This window comes from Delphinapterus leucas, chromosome 5 (genome assembly GCF_059928025.1).
Source record: "Delphinapterus leucas isolate spDelLeu-1000000601 "Yukka" chromosome 5, BTC_Dleu_Yukka2, whole genome shotgun sequence".
Classification (NCBI taxonomy): domain Eukaryota; kingdom Metazoa; phylum Chordata; class Mammalia; order Artiodactyla; family Monodontidae; genus Delphinapterus; species Delphinapterus leucas.
This window is the reverse complement of record NC_143133.1, coordinates 117,217,753-117,232,993: the sequence shown is the minus strand read 5'-3', so window position 1 is coordinate 117,232,993 and position 15,241 is coordinate 117,217,753. Positions and strand designations below refer to the sequence as shown.

The window sequence follows — 15,241 nt, the reverse complement described above, 5'->3', positions numbered from 1 at the left end:
CAAAGTAATGGAGGCCCAGAGGAGGAAAGAAAGATTTTGAAATCCTGTCTAGAGACTGCAGATTTGTCTACTACATAGTTTTGTGCTTTTTTTCTGGAAAGAAGCTATGTAAATGTATGTCATTTCCTTCATATTTGCCCTATATCAGTTGTTACAGATAGATTTCATTATGGGAATATTTCATTATTAATTGGGAAGGAAGCTATGCTTTCATTTCAAGGACTGAGTTTTGATATGATTTCCAAAGCAAATGTAAAAAATCCTCTCACTTAAGTCTTTTCAATGAAATCTAAAACAAACTTAAAATTCATTAAAAATAGAGAATGAAAATATTTTTCTAGAAAGTTTCAATCACTACATGGAGAGGGGGAAAGGGAAGGAAAGGTTTTCAATCAACTAGACAGATTCCAAATTTCCTAGCTACACAATTTTTTTTTTTTTTTTTTTTTTGCGGTACGCGGGCCTCTCACTGTTGTGGCCTCTCCGGTTGCGGAGCACAGGCTCCAGACGCGCAGGCCCAGCGGCCATGGCTCACGGGCCCAGCCGCTCAGCGGCATGTGGGATCTTCCCAGACCGGGGCACGAACCCGCGTCCCCTGCATTGGCAGGCAGACTCTCAACCACTGTGCCACCAGGGAAGCCCTAGCTACACAATTTTTATAACAACACATCCTATCCTGATCATCTCTTTTTTTCCCTTGGCAGTGATAAAGAGATTTGGTGACTGAGCAACATGGAAGCAATAAATCAGAGAGTAGAGTGAAAATTTTTTAAATGAATAGACTCTCCTTAAAAATGCAAAATTAAGAGTGCTTCTACCGGCTCCATTGTTTCCTGGCTATGGACTCTATAAACACGTTACTCGGTCCCTCCAAACAGGTTTGCTCACTTGTATATGCAGGTGATAGTACTTCACGGTTGATGCAGCAAAGCCCCCAGGACAGACAGAGCCTGGAACCTAGAGGAGGAGCAGCCAGTGGTGATGACTCCTGCTGCCTCGCCCTCCACTGCACCAGCCTGGCTAGGGAGATGTGATGGGACAGCAGGAGTGGCAGGAACCTTAAGCTTTGACAAATACAAATAATAAAAATGATTTGCTCTTTGCTTCCAGCGGGAAGGGGCCAATCTTCCCCGGGTCCCAGGTAAGCTCAATACCAAGGAGAAATTTTGCAAAAAAGCAGGACAGTTCCACAAAGCCACAGAGACCCCAGGCCACTGGTGCTTACACTGATATTTGCCTTGTGGAGCCCCTTGGCCTCCTTTGGTGAGGACAGGAAGTGATAGTTGGTTGGGCTCAAGAGCTCCCTGTCAGTTGACAGGTAAAAGGAAACCACACAGCTTTGTCGTGTACAATTTGTACATCCTCTTAATAATTCAGCTACTGGCTTATCATAGAGAAGAGCAGACTCCCCTGCTTTCATCACAAAAGGCTTCGTCGTCTCAGAGCACACGGGCTCCAGGGAACTCCATGCGTGGACTCTCACCTGGGGAGAAACAAGACAGACAAAAACAAAACATTCTTAGTTACTTTTATTTTTAGAGAATAATAGGAGTAATAATAGATGAAAGTCAGAATAGCAGAACTGGTTAAGAGACTGTGAAACTCGGGTTTAACCATAGCCCCACCAAGTACTTGTCATGTAGCCAAGAAGTTAACTTCTCAAAGTATCCGTTTCTTCAAACGTAAAATGAGAATAATAACAGCACTAACTCCACAGGCTGTTGTGAGAATTAAGCAGTTTAGGGAAGGCACAGGACCTGGCGCATTATAGTTAATTCACAGACTTGACCTGTTCTCAATGTCCTCCTAACTGCAGCCACCCAAGACTTCTTTGAGTTTCTATCCTTTCTTTTACCTAAAATTGTTTTAAATACAAGTTCATTTTTCCACATATATATTCTGAATAATTTTACTGATTTCCACTTTAACGTACTGTTTTAAATGAGTTCTTTTGGTAAAGTCTAGCCTATTTCCAGCTTCTCATGATCATAAATAACCTTAGACTTAACTGGCATTCTAGAGTTTACAATGCACAGTCATCTAATGGCTGTATTCACTACCCATAGAAATCCTTTAAGAAGGCAGGCTGGTGTCATTTTACAGATGAGGAAACTGAACCAAGACATTAAGGTCATAGAATAAATAGCAGAATTTTTCCCTGAATATAGGTTTTCCAATTCCAAGAACAGCTCATTTTCTGCTGCAAGGACTAGAAACATTTTGATACAAATTAATTTGTTTTCTTTTTTCCAAAAAAGAATAGAACCAAATAACTAAAGAAATCTAAAATTCGCCCTCTACCACAGAGAGAAAAAAAATCCAAGCAACTTACAGTGAGCATCATCTTGTGGTCCGAGTGAAGGTCTGACACACCATAGATGAAAAACACATCTTCATTCTCAAAACCCACCGGCAACAGCGGAGCGAAGAAATGCCGAGCAAAATAATGAAGCATTTTCCACTTTCCTCCATACTCTAAAAGTAATCAGTTGGGTTAGGAAACAAGGGTCAAGCAGTCGGAGTCATCATCCACAGGGTCCAGCTGTGTAACCTGTCATAATTCAGGGCACTGAGCGTAGAAGGGAGAGCTGACAGTGGAGGGAACCCATGTTTGTTGAGGGCAAGTAGCATTTTTGGATATCACCTCATGTCAGCCTCAAATCTGAGTGAGGCAGCCATTAACATCGCACTTTTCAAATGAGGAAATGGAGCTCAAGCAGTTAAGTCAAACATGCCACTGGCAGTATTTTGAGCCCAGACCTGATTCCTAGCTAGCACTTTCTCATATGCAATTCTGCTTCCAGAAGCTCAGTGTACCGATGTTCCTTTTCCCTACATACACATGAAAAAGGGAGTCAGTAGCATTGGCAGTGAACATCTGTTACAAATATTCATTTCGCTAGTATTACTTAGCAAAACTACTATTACAGAGGCTGGCCAAGATGTTGGAGTAGGAAGACCCTGAGCTCACCTCCTCTCATGAGCACACCAAAATCACAACTATTTACAGAGCAACTATTTATAAGAAAGACCAATATCTAGCAGAAAAGATCATCTACCACTAAAGGTATAAAGAAGGAACCACAACAAGATGGGTAGGAGAGGCAGAGTTGCACATAGTCAAGACCCACACCCCAGGAGTGGGTGACCCACAAATGCAAGAATAATTACAACTGCAGAGGTACTCCTCAAGGAACGAGGGGTCTGAGCCCCATATTGGGCTCCCCAGCCCGGGGATCCTGCACCAGGAAGACAAGCCCCCAGCCACAAGAATGTTTGGCTTTGAAGGCCTGCAGGGATTAAATTCAGGAGTCCCAGAGGGCTGGGGGAAATAGAGACTCTCCTCTTAAAGGGCTCACACGAAATCTCACACACTCCAGGAACCAGGGCAGAAGCAGTCAGTTGAAAGGAGTCTGTCAGACTCATTTGCTGATCTTGGAGAGTCTGCCAAAGAGGCAGCAAGCAACTGGAGCTCACCCTGGAGACACAGACACTGGCAAGCGCCATTTTGGAATTCTCCCTCCAGCTGACTGGCACCAGGACCCAGCCTCACCCACCAGCCTGTTCACACCAGTACTGGAACGCCACAGGCCAAGCAATTAGCTGGACAACCACCAGCAGACAGGCTGCCTTAAGACTTCCTGAGCCCGAGGCACCTCAGGACATGGTCCTGTCCACCAGAGGGCCCAGGACCCAGTGCCATACAACAGTGTGCAAGCACTAGCCTCAGGACCCCCAGGGCCTGGCAGCTAGAAATCCTGGGACCCAGCCCCAGCCACCAGCCAGCCAGCACTAGCCCCAGAACATCCTGGGCCTTGGCTTCACCCAACAACAATTCAAAATCAGCTCTGGGACACTGGGCCCTGCAGCCAGAGACCCTAGGAGTCAGCTCTGCCCACCAGTGGGCCAGCACTAGCCCCAGGACCCAGATTCACCTACTGGCTCCAGGATCCCCTGGACACCAACTCCACCCACCAACGGGAAGACACCAGCCCCAGGACCACTGCAGCCCTACAGCCTACCTTGTTGGACACAGCCAACACAGCAGATTGGCACCAGCCCCAGGACTCCCGGGCCTGGGCCCCACCCCCAGCAGACCAACACCAGCTCTGAGAAACCTTGGATGCCTCAGCCAGCTGCCCTGGGATCCATCCCCACTCACCAATGGGCCAGCACCAGCTTTGGAATACCCCAGAACCTGCAGCGAGCCATATCAGGAACTGGCCCCACCCACCATCAGGCCAACACTAGATCCAGGAACCCCAGTCCTGTAACCACCCACCCCAGAACCTGGCTCTGCCCACAAGTGAACCAGCAGTAGCCCTGGGACCCTCCAGGGTTCTGCAACCAGCAGCCTCATGACCCAGCCCCACCAACCAGTGGCTGGCAGGGTCCACACAAGGCAGGGCCTGGAAACCAATTGGGCCAAAGGCCAGCCATGCCTACTAGACCAACGACATCAGTAAGCCCACCACACAGAAGGACCCATGCACCCCACATAGGGGGCACCCCTAGAGCGTATAGCTCTGATGACCAGAGGGGAGTGAGCTGCTGGGACGCACAGTGTACCTCTTACAAAAGGCCACTTCTCCAAGATCAGGAAACGTTACCAACCTACCAGATACATAGAAATAAAAAAAGAGCAGGTTAGGCAAAATGAGGCAACAGAGGAACATGTTCCAAACAAAGGAAGAAGATAAAACCCCAGATGAAGAACTAAGTGAAGTGGAGATAGGCAATCTACCTAAGAAAGAGTTCAGGGTGATGATCATAAAGATGATCAAAGAATGCAGGAGAAGAATGGAGGAACACAGTGAGAAGTTTAACAAAGAGTTAGAAGATATAAAGAACTAAACAGAGATGAAAACTACAACAATTAAAATGAAAACTACACTGAAAGAAATCAACAGTAGATGAAATGATACAGAGGAATGGATCAGGGAGATGGAAGACAGAGTAGTGGAAATCACTGAAGCTGAACAGAAAAAAGAATAAAAAGAAAAGAGAACAGTTTAAGAGACCTCTGGTACAAAATCAAGTGCACTAATATTCACATTATAGGGTCTCAGAAGGAGAAGAGAGAGAGAAAGGGGCAGAGAACATATTTGAGGACACAATAGGCTGAAAACTTCCCTAACCTGGGAAAAGAAACAGACATGCAGGTCCTGGAACACAAACAAGATCAACCCAAAGAGGTCCACACCAAGATACACTGAATTAAAATGGCAAAAGTTAAAGAAAGAATATTGAAAAGGGAAAAGCAACAAGTTACATACAAGGGAACTCCCATAACGCCATCAGTGGACTTTTTAGCAGCTCTGCAGGCCAGATGGGAGTGGCAGAATAAATTTAAAGTGATGAAGAGAAAATCTACAAACAAGAATACTCTACTCAGCAAGACTTCCATTCAGATTTGATGGAGAAATCAAAAGTTTTACAGACAAGCAAAATCTAAGAGTTGGGCACCACCAAACCAGCTTTACAAGAAATGGTAAAGGTATTTCTCTAAGTGAAAAAGAAAAGGCTACAAATAGAAACATGAAAATTATGAAAGGAAAAAGCTCATTGGTAAAGGCAAATATTAGGTAGTAAATCAACCATGTACAAAGCTAGCAGGAAGGTTAAAAGACAAAAATCATCTATATCCACAATAATTAGTTAAGGGATACACAAAACAAAAAGATGTAAAATATATCAAAAACAATAATCAGGACTTCCCTGGTGGTCCAGTGGTTGGGACTTCACCTTCCAATGTGGGAGGTGTGGATTCGATCCCTGGTCAGGGAGCTGAGATCCCACATGACTTGCAGCCAGAAAGCCGAAACATAAAACAGAAGCAATATTGTGGCAAATTTAATAAAGAGTTTAAAAATAATAATAATAATCATGGCGAGGGTGGGGGAGTAAAAATGTAGAGTTGTTAAAATGTGTTTGAAATTAAGAGATCAGAGACTTAAAATAATCATATATATTACACTACATTACATTATATTATATATAGATTGCTATATATAAGCCTCATGGTAACCACAAACCAAAAATCTACAATAGATAAACACCAAAAAAGAGAAGGGAATCCAAACATAACTAAAGATAGTCATCAAATCAAAAGGGGAGAGAAGAAGACAGGAACAAAAAAAAGAACTACAAAAAACAACCCCCAAACAATTAACAAAATGGGAGTATATACCTATCAATAATTAAATGTAAATAGACTAAATGCTCCAATCAAAAGGTACAGAGTGGCTGAATGGATATAAAAACAAGACCCATACATATGCTACCTATAAGAGACTCATTTTGGATCTAAAGATACACACAGACTGAAAGTGAGGGGATGAAAAAAGGTATTCCATGCAAATGGAAATCAAAAGAAGTTGGGATAGCACTATTTATATCAGACAAAAGAGACTTTAAAACAACGACTGCTACAAGAGACAAAGAAGGACATTACATAATGACCAAGGGATCAATCTTATATAACAATTGTAAATAGCTATGCACCCAACATAGAAGTGCTATATACATAAAGCAAATATTAACAGACACAAAGGGAGAAATTGACAGTAACACAGTAAGAGCAGGGGAATTTAATACCCCACGTATATCAATGGACAGATTATCAAGACAGAAAATCAATAAGGAAACACTGGCCTCTAGTGACACATTAGACCAAATGGACTTAATAGATATTTAGAACATTCCATCCAAAGCAGCAGAATACACATTTGATTCAAGTGTAAATGGAATATTTTCTAGCACAGATCACACGATATGCCACAAAACAAGATTCAATAAATTTAAGAAAATTGAAATCATATCAAGCACCTTTTCCAACCACAGCCCTATGAGACTAGAAATCAACCACAAGAAAAGAACTGCAAAAAACACAAAGATGTGGAGGCTAAATAATATTTTACTAAACAACCAATTGGTCACCAAAGACAAAGAAGAATCAAAAAATACTTGGAAACAAATGAAAACAAAAACAGAATGATCCAAAAATCTATTGGAGGCAGCAAAAGCAGTTCTAAGAGGGAAGGTTACAGTGATACATGCTTACCTCAGAACACAAGAAAAATTGCAAATAAACAACCTAACCCTACGCCTAAAGGAACTTAGAAAAAGAACAGCAAACAAAACCCAAAGTTCGTAGAAGGAAAGAAAGAATAAAGATCAGAGCAGAAATAAACAAAATAGAGACATAGAAAAAATAGAAAAAGATCACTGAAAACAAGAGCTGGTTCTTTGAAAAGATAAACAAAACTGAAAAAACTTTAGCCAGACTTACCACAAAAGAAAGAGAGAGGGCTCAAATCAATAAAATAAAAAATGAAACAAGAGACAATACAACTAATACCAAAGAAGTACAAAGAATCATAAAAGACTACTATGAACAACTACACACCAACAAATTGGACAAGCTAGAAGAAATGGATAAATTCCTAGAAACATATAACCTTCCAAGACTGAATCATGAAGAAATAAAAAATCTTGTTTTTTATTTCAGACCAATTACTAGTAAGGAGACTGAATCAGTAATCAAATACCTCCCAAAAGGGCTTCCCTGGTAGTGCAGTGGTTAAGAATCCACCTGCCAAAGCAGGGGACACAGGTTCGAGCCCTGGTCCAGGAAGACCTACATGCCGTGAAGCAACTAAGACCATGGGCCACAACTACTGAGCCTGCGCCCTAGAGCTCGTGAGCCACAACTACTGAACCCGCATGCCACAACTACTGAAGCCCATGCACCTAGAGCCCATGCTCCACAAGAGAAGCCACTGAAATGAGAACCCTACACACCTCAACAAAAAGTAGCTCCCACTCCCCGCAACTAGAGAAAGCCCGTGCACAGCCAAAAATAAATAATTTTTTTAAAAAAATTAACAAAAAAACAAAAGTCCAGGACCAGATGGCTTCACTGATAAATTCTACCAAACATTCAAAGAAAAATTAATACCAGTCCTCCTCAAACTTTTCCAGAAAATGGAAGAGTAAGGAAGCTTCTGAACTCATTCCATGTGGCCAGCATCAGCCTGATTCCAAAACCAGGCAAAAACCATATGATCATCTCAATGAATGCAGAAATAGTTTTTGACAAAATTCAACATCCATTTATGTTTTACCATAAATGGATGGGTATGGAGGGAACATACCTCAACATAATAAAGGCCATATATGATAAGCCCACAGCTCACATCATACTCAACAGTGAAAAGCTGAAAGCACTTCCTCTAAGATCAGGAACAAGACAAAGATGTCCACTCTCCCAGTTTTATTCAACATAGTATTGGAAGTCGTACCCAGAGCAATCAGACAAAAAAAAACGAAATAAAAAGAATACAAATTGGAAAGGAAGAAGGAAAACTGTCACTGTTGGCAGATGACATGATGCTATACTTAGAAAATCCTCCTGCAGTATAAAAAAACAAACAAACAAAAAAACAACTACTACTAAACTTTCTTTGGGTTATTTGTATGGAAATATGTTAATATAAATGTTTCAGGCATTACATGAAAAAAAAAAAGAAAATCCTAAAGACAGCACCAAAATTACTATAGCTCATCAATGAATTTGGTAAAGTCAAAGGGTACAGAATTAATATACAGAAATTTGTTGCATTTCTATACACTAACAACAAACTATAAGAGAGGAATTAAGTATACAATCCCATTTACCATCACATCAAAAAGAATAAAATACCTAGGAATAAATCTAACTAAGGAGGGAAAATACCTGTACATGGAAAACTATAAGACACTGATGAAAGAAACTGGAGACAACACAAACAAACGGAAACAGATACTGTGTTCATAGACAGGACTAACATTGTTAGAATGACCATACTACTCAAGGCAATCTACAGATTCAGTGCAATCCATATCAAAATACTAATGGCATATTTCACAGAACTAGAGCAAATAATTCTAAAATTTGTATGGAAACACAAAAGACCCCAAATAGTGAAAACAATCTTGAGAAAGAAGAATAGTGCTATAGGTATCATGCGCCCAGACTTCAGACTGTACTACAAAGCTAGCCATCAAAACAGTATGGCGCTGGCACAAAAACAGACACATACATCAATAGAACAGAATAGTGAGCCCAGAAATAAACCCACACACTTATGGTCAATTACTCTACAACAAAGGAGGCAAGAGTATACAGTGGAGAAAAGACACACTCTTCAATGAATGGTACTGGGAAAACTGGACAGCTACATGTAAAAGAATGAAATTAGAACATTTTCTCACACCAGTTACAAAAATAAACTCAAACTGGATTAAGGACCTAAATGTAAGACCAGAAACCATAAAATTCCTAGAGGAAAACATAGGCAAAATACTCTGACATAAATTGTAGCAATATTTTTTTGGCTCTGTCTCCTCAGGCAAAAGAAACAAAAGGAAAAATAAACAAATGGATCTAATTAATCTTAAAAGCTTCTGCACAGCAAAAGAAACCATAAACACAATGAAAAGACAGCCTACTGATTGGGAGAAAATATTTGCAAATGATACGACCGATAAGAGGTTAATATACAAAAATATATAAATAGCTCATACAACTCAATATAGAAAAAACAAACAACCCAATCAAAAAATGGGGAGGAGGGCTTCCCTGGTGGCACAGTGGTTGAGAGTCCACCTGCTGATGCAGGAGACACGGGTTCGTGCCCCGGTCCAGGAAGATCCCACATGCCGCGAAGCGGCTGGGCCTGTAAGCCATGGCCACTGAGCCTGCATGTCCAGAGCCTGTGCTCTGCAATGGGAGAGGCCACAACAGTGAGAGGCCTGCGTACCGCAAAAAAAAAAAAAAAAAATGGGGAGGAGACCTGAATAGACATTTTTCGAAATAAGACATACAGATGACCAACAGGCATATGAAAATATACTCAATGTTGTTGATCATCAGGGATGCAAATCAAAACCACAATGAGGTATCACCTCACATCTGTCAGAATGACTATATTCAAAACGACCACAAAGAGTAAATGTTGGCAAGGATGTGGAGAAAAAGGGAACCCTCCTACAGTGTTGGTGGTAATGTAAATTGATGTGGCCACTATAGAAAACAGGATGGAGGTGCCTCAAAAAAAACTAAAAATAGAACTATAAGACCTGGCAATTCCACTCCTGGGTATATATCCAAAGAAAATAAAAACACTAATTCGAAAAGATACATGCACCCCAATGTTCAGTGCAGCATTATTTACAAGAGCAAAGGTGTGGAAGCAACCTAAGTGTCCATCAACAGATGAATGGATAAAGAAGATGTGGTATATATATATATATATATATATATATATATATATGCAATGGAATATTAATTGCCCATAAAAGTATGAAATTTTGCCATTTGCAACACATGGATGGACCTGGGGGGTATTATGCTTAGTGAAATAAGTCAGACAGAGAAAGACAAATACTCTATATGTTATCATTTATATGTGTAGTCTAAAAAATGAAACAAATGGATGAATGGAACAGAAACAGACTCACAGATATAGAGAACAAACTATTGGTTACTCGTGGGGAGAGGGAAGGAGCAAAGTGCAACATAGGGACAGCAGATTAAGAAGTACAAAGGACTATGTATAAAATAAATAAGCTACAAGGCTATACTGTAGAGCACAGGGAATATAGCCAATATTCTATAATAACTTTCAATGGAGTATAATCTATAAAATTTTGAATCACTGTATTGTACACCTGAAACTAATATTGTAGATCAACTATACCTCAATAAAAATAGATAAATAATAAATTAAATTAAATTTTTTTAAAAAAATAAACTTACTTAGAACTCAAAGTCTCCTTTTCCCATAGGCACAAAATCCTCTGAGTGAAACAAAGCAACCACAATCACAAATATGGCTGGTAAGTTCAGACTGGAGGGGGACACCCAAACGCATGACAATTAATGACAATTCCTCAAATACAATTAGAAGCTATCAAGAACCTGCAGAATCCGGTGCCCTGTTGGCATCTCTGGTATGCTAAACCCACAAACCAAAAAATATTTCAACGTGCCTCTATTTCAGAAAGAAGATCCTTCTCCACAAAACACTGCATCACCAGACAGCTTCAGAGAAAGGTATACAGTGAGAGGGAGAGGGAGAGAGAGCAGCGGGTGAGAGAGTAAGATGAGGGAAAGCGGGTGGGAGAGAGGGGGAGAGAGAATGGGGGAGCACTTCTAGAATTCACCCATGCAAGCTGCTGAGATGAAGGAACACGGTTTTGAGGCTCAGCTAGAACTAATTTCTTTAGGTTTTGCAAAAGTTCAACTCTCCAGCACTTCAATTCCAACTCTTAGTATTTCCCCTTAAAAATAACAATGAGAGGGCTTCCCTGGTGGCGCAGTGGTTGAGAGTCCGCCTGCCGATGCAGGGCACACGGGTTCGTGCCCGGGTTCATGCCCGGGTCCGGGAGGATCCCACATGCTGCAGAGCGGCTGGGCCCGTGAGCCATGGCCGCTGAGCCTGCGTGTCCGGAGCCTGTGCTCCACAACAGGAGAGGCCACAACAGTGAGAGGCCCGCGTACCGCAAAAACAAAAATAAATAAATAACAATGAGAGGGGAAGGGTGGAGAGGCCTTTCCAATTAGATCTATGAAATGAACTAGAACTTATATTTGGAAAGTTTTCTGATAAATGGAAAATGGCTTGGACCTGAGATAACTTACACACTCTCACGTGTGGCATCCATTACAGGAGAAAGACTTCAAATGCGTGGTTGCAGCAATCAAGGCCACAAACAAAAGACATTCAAGAGAACAGCAGTTGAAGCAAAAGGTCTCAGTGATACATACCTTAGTTACTAAACGGTGACACCCCCAGGAGATGGTGACCCTCTCCTCGAATGCACTGTCCTGCCAGAGTTTAGAAGGCAGACAAATTCTTACTCTGCCATCATACTCTGAAATCCTTTCTGAAGAACATAGGGTCATTTAAGGGAAGAGTTACAAAGCCTGGGCTCTCCCACTTCTTGAACCGAACTCAGCTTCAGAAGACCACCGCCGCATCCGCAGACAGGAAGCAGGCTCAGGCTCCAAGTACCTCTGAACAACATCTCTTTCTCCGGTTTAAGCGTCCCAGAAAGGCTATTCCCCTAGCATCTATCCCCTGACTCTCATTAAATATCCTTTTCTCTGGTTGGTGTAGATAAAGAGTTTGATCAGGGAAACCTGATCAAGACTGCAGTTCCCTGCAGAGGTGATGAGCACTTATTCAAAGCATGTGGGGAAGGAACTCTGTGCTCTGCATTCTCAGCTTGTTTAAGAGCCTCACCCAGCAAAATGGCCTTCTTACTTCACGGCCTTGCCTCATTTTTGACCCAAAACTTTTGTTCATATCGTTAACTGGACTTGGCTTCAAATCACCTCTTAGTGAAGGCCAACATTCATTATTACACCTTAATTTTTTTTAATGCACCAAAATAGATGAAATAATTCAAACTGCAAGCACCATGTCAGCCGTCTCACCTGTTCCTCATTGAACAGACAGGTTCACCTGATAACCCTTCTTACTTGGATTTCTCACTCAATTCCCTTTCCCCCAAGAGATCAACAGGGCGAAAGAAAGATGACCTGACGGACTTGAAGGGGAGTCAGCAAAGGGACATTTTAACACTCAGCTGGGCCAAACTTTCCTGTGGTTGGATTCTCCTAAACAGAAGAAGGGGTGCTTATGTCAATCTCCTTTTGCCCTGGAAAGTCCTCTTAAGTAAATTCAAAATTCTAAGCAACAATCAGAAGACACATGGCTGAGATCTTCACGCATGAATCTTTCCCTTCCTTCGCCTGCTTTTGCGACTGCACAGCTCAGAACTCGTAGTGAGGCTGCCTCTAAGGCTCCTGGAAAGACTGTGAAGGTGGGAGAGGAGGCCGCAGCTCCGAGACCAGCAGCTGGACAGCCTCCTCTCCCTGGAGTCCTGCTTGGGTTCATCTGACCCTTCCAGCTCTGTGCTCTCTCAGTGCCTCTCCCCACAGGTATGGCTTTCTCTCACTCACACAAAGAATACTGAAACACTTACCTAGAGAAGACCAGGAAGGAGCCTGCCAGATGTCATTCAACTGCCAATAAAGTGCCCCCATGGTGTGCCCTTCTCCATGCACTATCTCGCTGCGACTGCGGCGGTAGAATTCAGTTTCTGTTTTGACACACTGGGCCTGCATCACCTGATTCAGGGGAAAACATTACAGCACAGGTGTTTTTCAAATGAATTTATCTGCAAAACAGAAATAGACTCACAGATATAGAGAACAGACTTGTGGTTGCCAAGGGGCAGGGGGAGGGTTGAACTGGGAGTTTGGGACTAGCAGATGCAAACTACTATATATAGAATAAACAACAAGGCCCTACTGTATAGCACAGGGAACTATATTCTGTATCCTGTAATAAACCATAATGGAAAATATGAAAAAGAATATATATGTATAACTGAATCATGTTGCTGTACACCAGAAACTTACAACATTGTAAATCAACTACACTTCAACCTTAAAAAAAAGATCATTCAAAAAAAGGGAAGCTCAGTCCATTGCAAGATTTTAAAAAAACACAGGTGTTTTTGCTTGAGGTAGGCTGTCTAGATCTGAGAAAATTATAGGCTTGAATAAATTTGGGAATTTCATTACCATTATATATATCATCATTATACTAGATCTGGAACCAACCCCTTAGTATGAGAAGCTGTTGTCTGTAGCAGCTGGGTTTGGGGAGAAGCTTGGTATTGGGCTTAACAATGGGTAATCAGGTAATCGTGGAAACAGGATGGTGTAAAAGGTTCTTTGCCAACGATAGTGGAGGCAATGATGGAAAACAAAGACTGTGATTCCAGAGCAAACACTAAGTTGTGGGCAGTGACGGGTTTTACTAACACTTTCGTGGCTATTAAGAAAATAGTTTATTAGAAAAAATTCTATAGAAAAAGAACTATATTATGACTCGGATATTGTCAAATCCCTAACCCCTTTCTTCTAGTCAAGCAATTGTTTTTTATATCATGCCTTTTGATAATGTAAAACTTCTTATGAATGCAGTTCCTTCCTTATAGCAGAACAGATTGTAAACTGCAACAAAGAGACAAGTAAATTTAGTTCTTATTTAAGAGGCATGAAAAAACTTCATGCAAGACCCTTAATTACTTAATTACCAAGGAGAACCTGGAGAGACAGTCAGAGCTGCAAGGATTCCCCAGTCAGAGAAAAGGACGGCCTTAGAGTAGGGTCTGGATTTTCAGAGGAGGAAAAAGAGGGATGCATATATGGCCACTAGAAGACCAAGTTCAGATGCCTTCCTAAAACACTAGAAAAGCTCCAATGAAGCGAGACCTTTAGATCGAGGAGAGCTGGCTAGTGAGGAAGTCGCAGATGAAGTTACAACTTCAATGAGGCACAGCTGTCAAACTCCAGAAGGGCAAAGCGAGAAGAAATCACGGCCGTTCAATAAAAATTTAATAAACACTTACAGTGTGTGTTGCATGCTGGTAATGGTAAGCCCCGCCCCCAGCAAAAAAGAGACAGCCCACCCTTGTGGAGCATATTGGCTTGTGTAGAAGACAGGCCTTAACCAAAGAATCACACAAATATATGGAAACTTTAAACAGTAATGAGGGCTAAGAAAGAGAGGTGTGTGATATTAGGAGCCTGGATAGGAGGGGAAATGGGTCTAGCTGAGGAGGGAGATTGGCCTCGAAGTACAGGAAAGAGAAAAAGATAGAGGGCAGAACCCTGCAGCCAGAGAGGACACATGTGGTGAAAGGAGAATGCACAGCAAAGAACTGAAAGAAGGCCAAGGCAGCCTGAACTCAGAAAGCTGGGAGCAATGGCAGCAAGGCTGGTGGGGATGCAGAGGCCAGACCTGGGAAGGTTTGGGATGTATCCTAAAGGCAACTGGAAGTCACAGAAAGCTTTTAAGCTAAAGGGTGAAGTGACCAGACTTGCATTTGCAACAGGTACCTCTGACCGCTGAAAGGAGTCAGGGGACTAGAGGGCATTCGGGGAGGCCATTTAGAAATCTATTATAATCTTCTAGGCAAGAGATGATGTTAGCTGTGAGCAGGTAAAGAAATGCCCTTTCCATTCAGGAACCAGACCACTGGGAGCACAGCCGTGATAACAGGCAGATAACAGTCTAAAGAACGTAAGAATCTCACGAACAGAGTGGCAAGGGTGCCAAGCTCAAAATGACCACAGGATACTCTCTGAATATATGTCTAGCACTAAGTCAAGGAGTGA

The 15,241-nt window shown here is 41.9% G+C and overlaps 1 protein-coding gene across 12 annotated transcripts in view; it reads right to left on the bottom strand.

Annotated features, from left to right (window-relative positions):
* Window positions 1–15,241, bottom strand: part of MANBA (mannosidase beta) — a 168,827-nt gene that overhangs the window by 54,745 nt on the left and 98,841 nt on the right. For 11 of the 12 annotated variants that reach the window (XR_004023015.2, XR_016393401.1, XR_016393400.1 and 8 more), the window contains 3 exons: window positions 13,036–13,180; window positions 2,333–2,475; window positions 1,226–1,483 (listed from right to left, as the gene is read on the bottom strand). Coding sequence is in view for 7 of the 12 variants with exons in the window: in XM_089912441.1 (XP_089768567.1) it covers window positions 1,226–1,483; window positions 2,333–2,475; window positions 13,036–13,180 (546 nt within the window). In the remaining 5 variants the exon portion in view is untranslated. Of the gene's footprint in view, window positions 1–888; window positions 1,065–1,225; window positions 1,484–2,332; window positions 2,476–13,035; window positions 13,181–15,241 lie in introns of all 12 variants that reach the window. The other variant, XM_089912437.1, reaches the window with a different exon arrangement.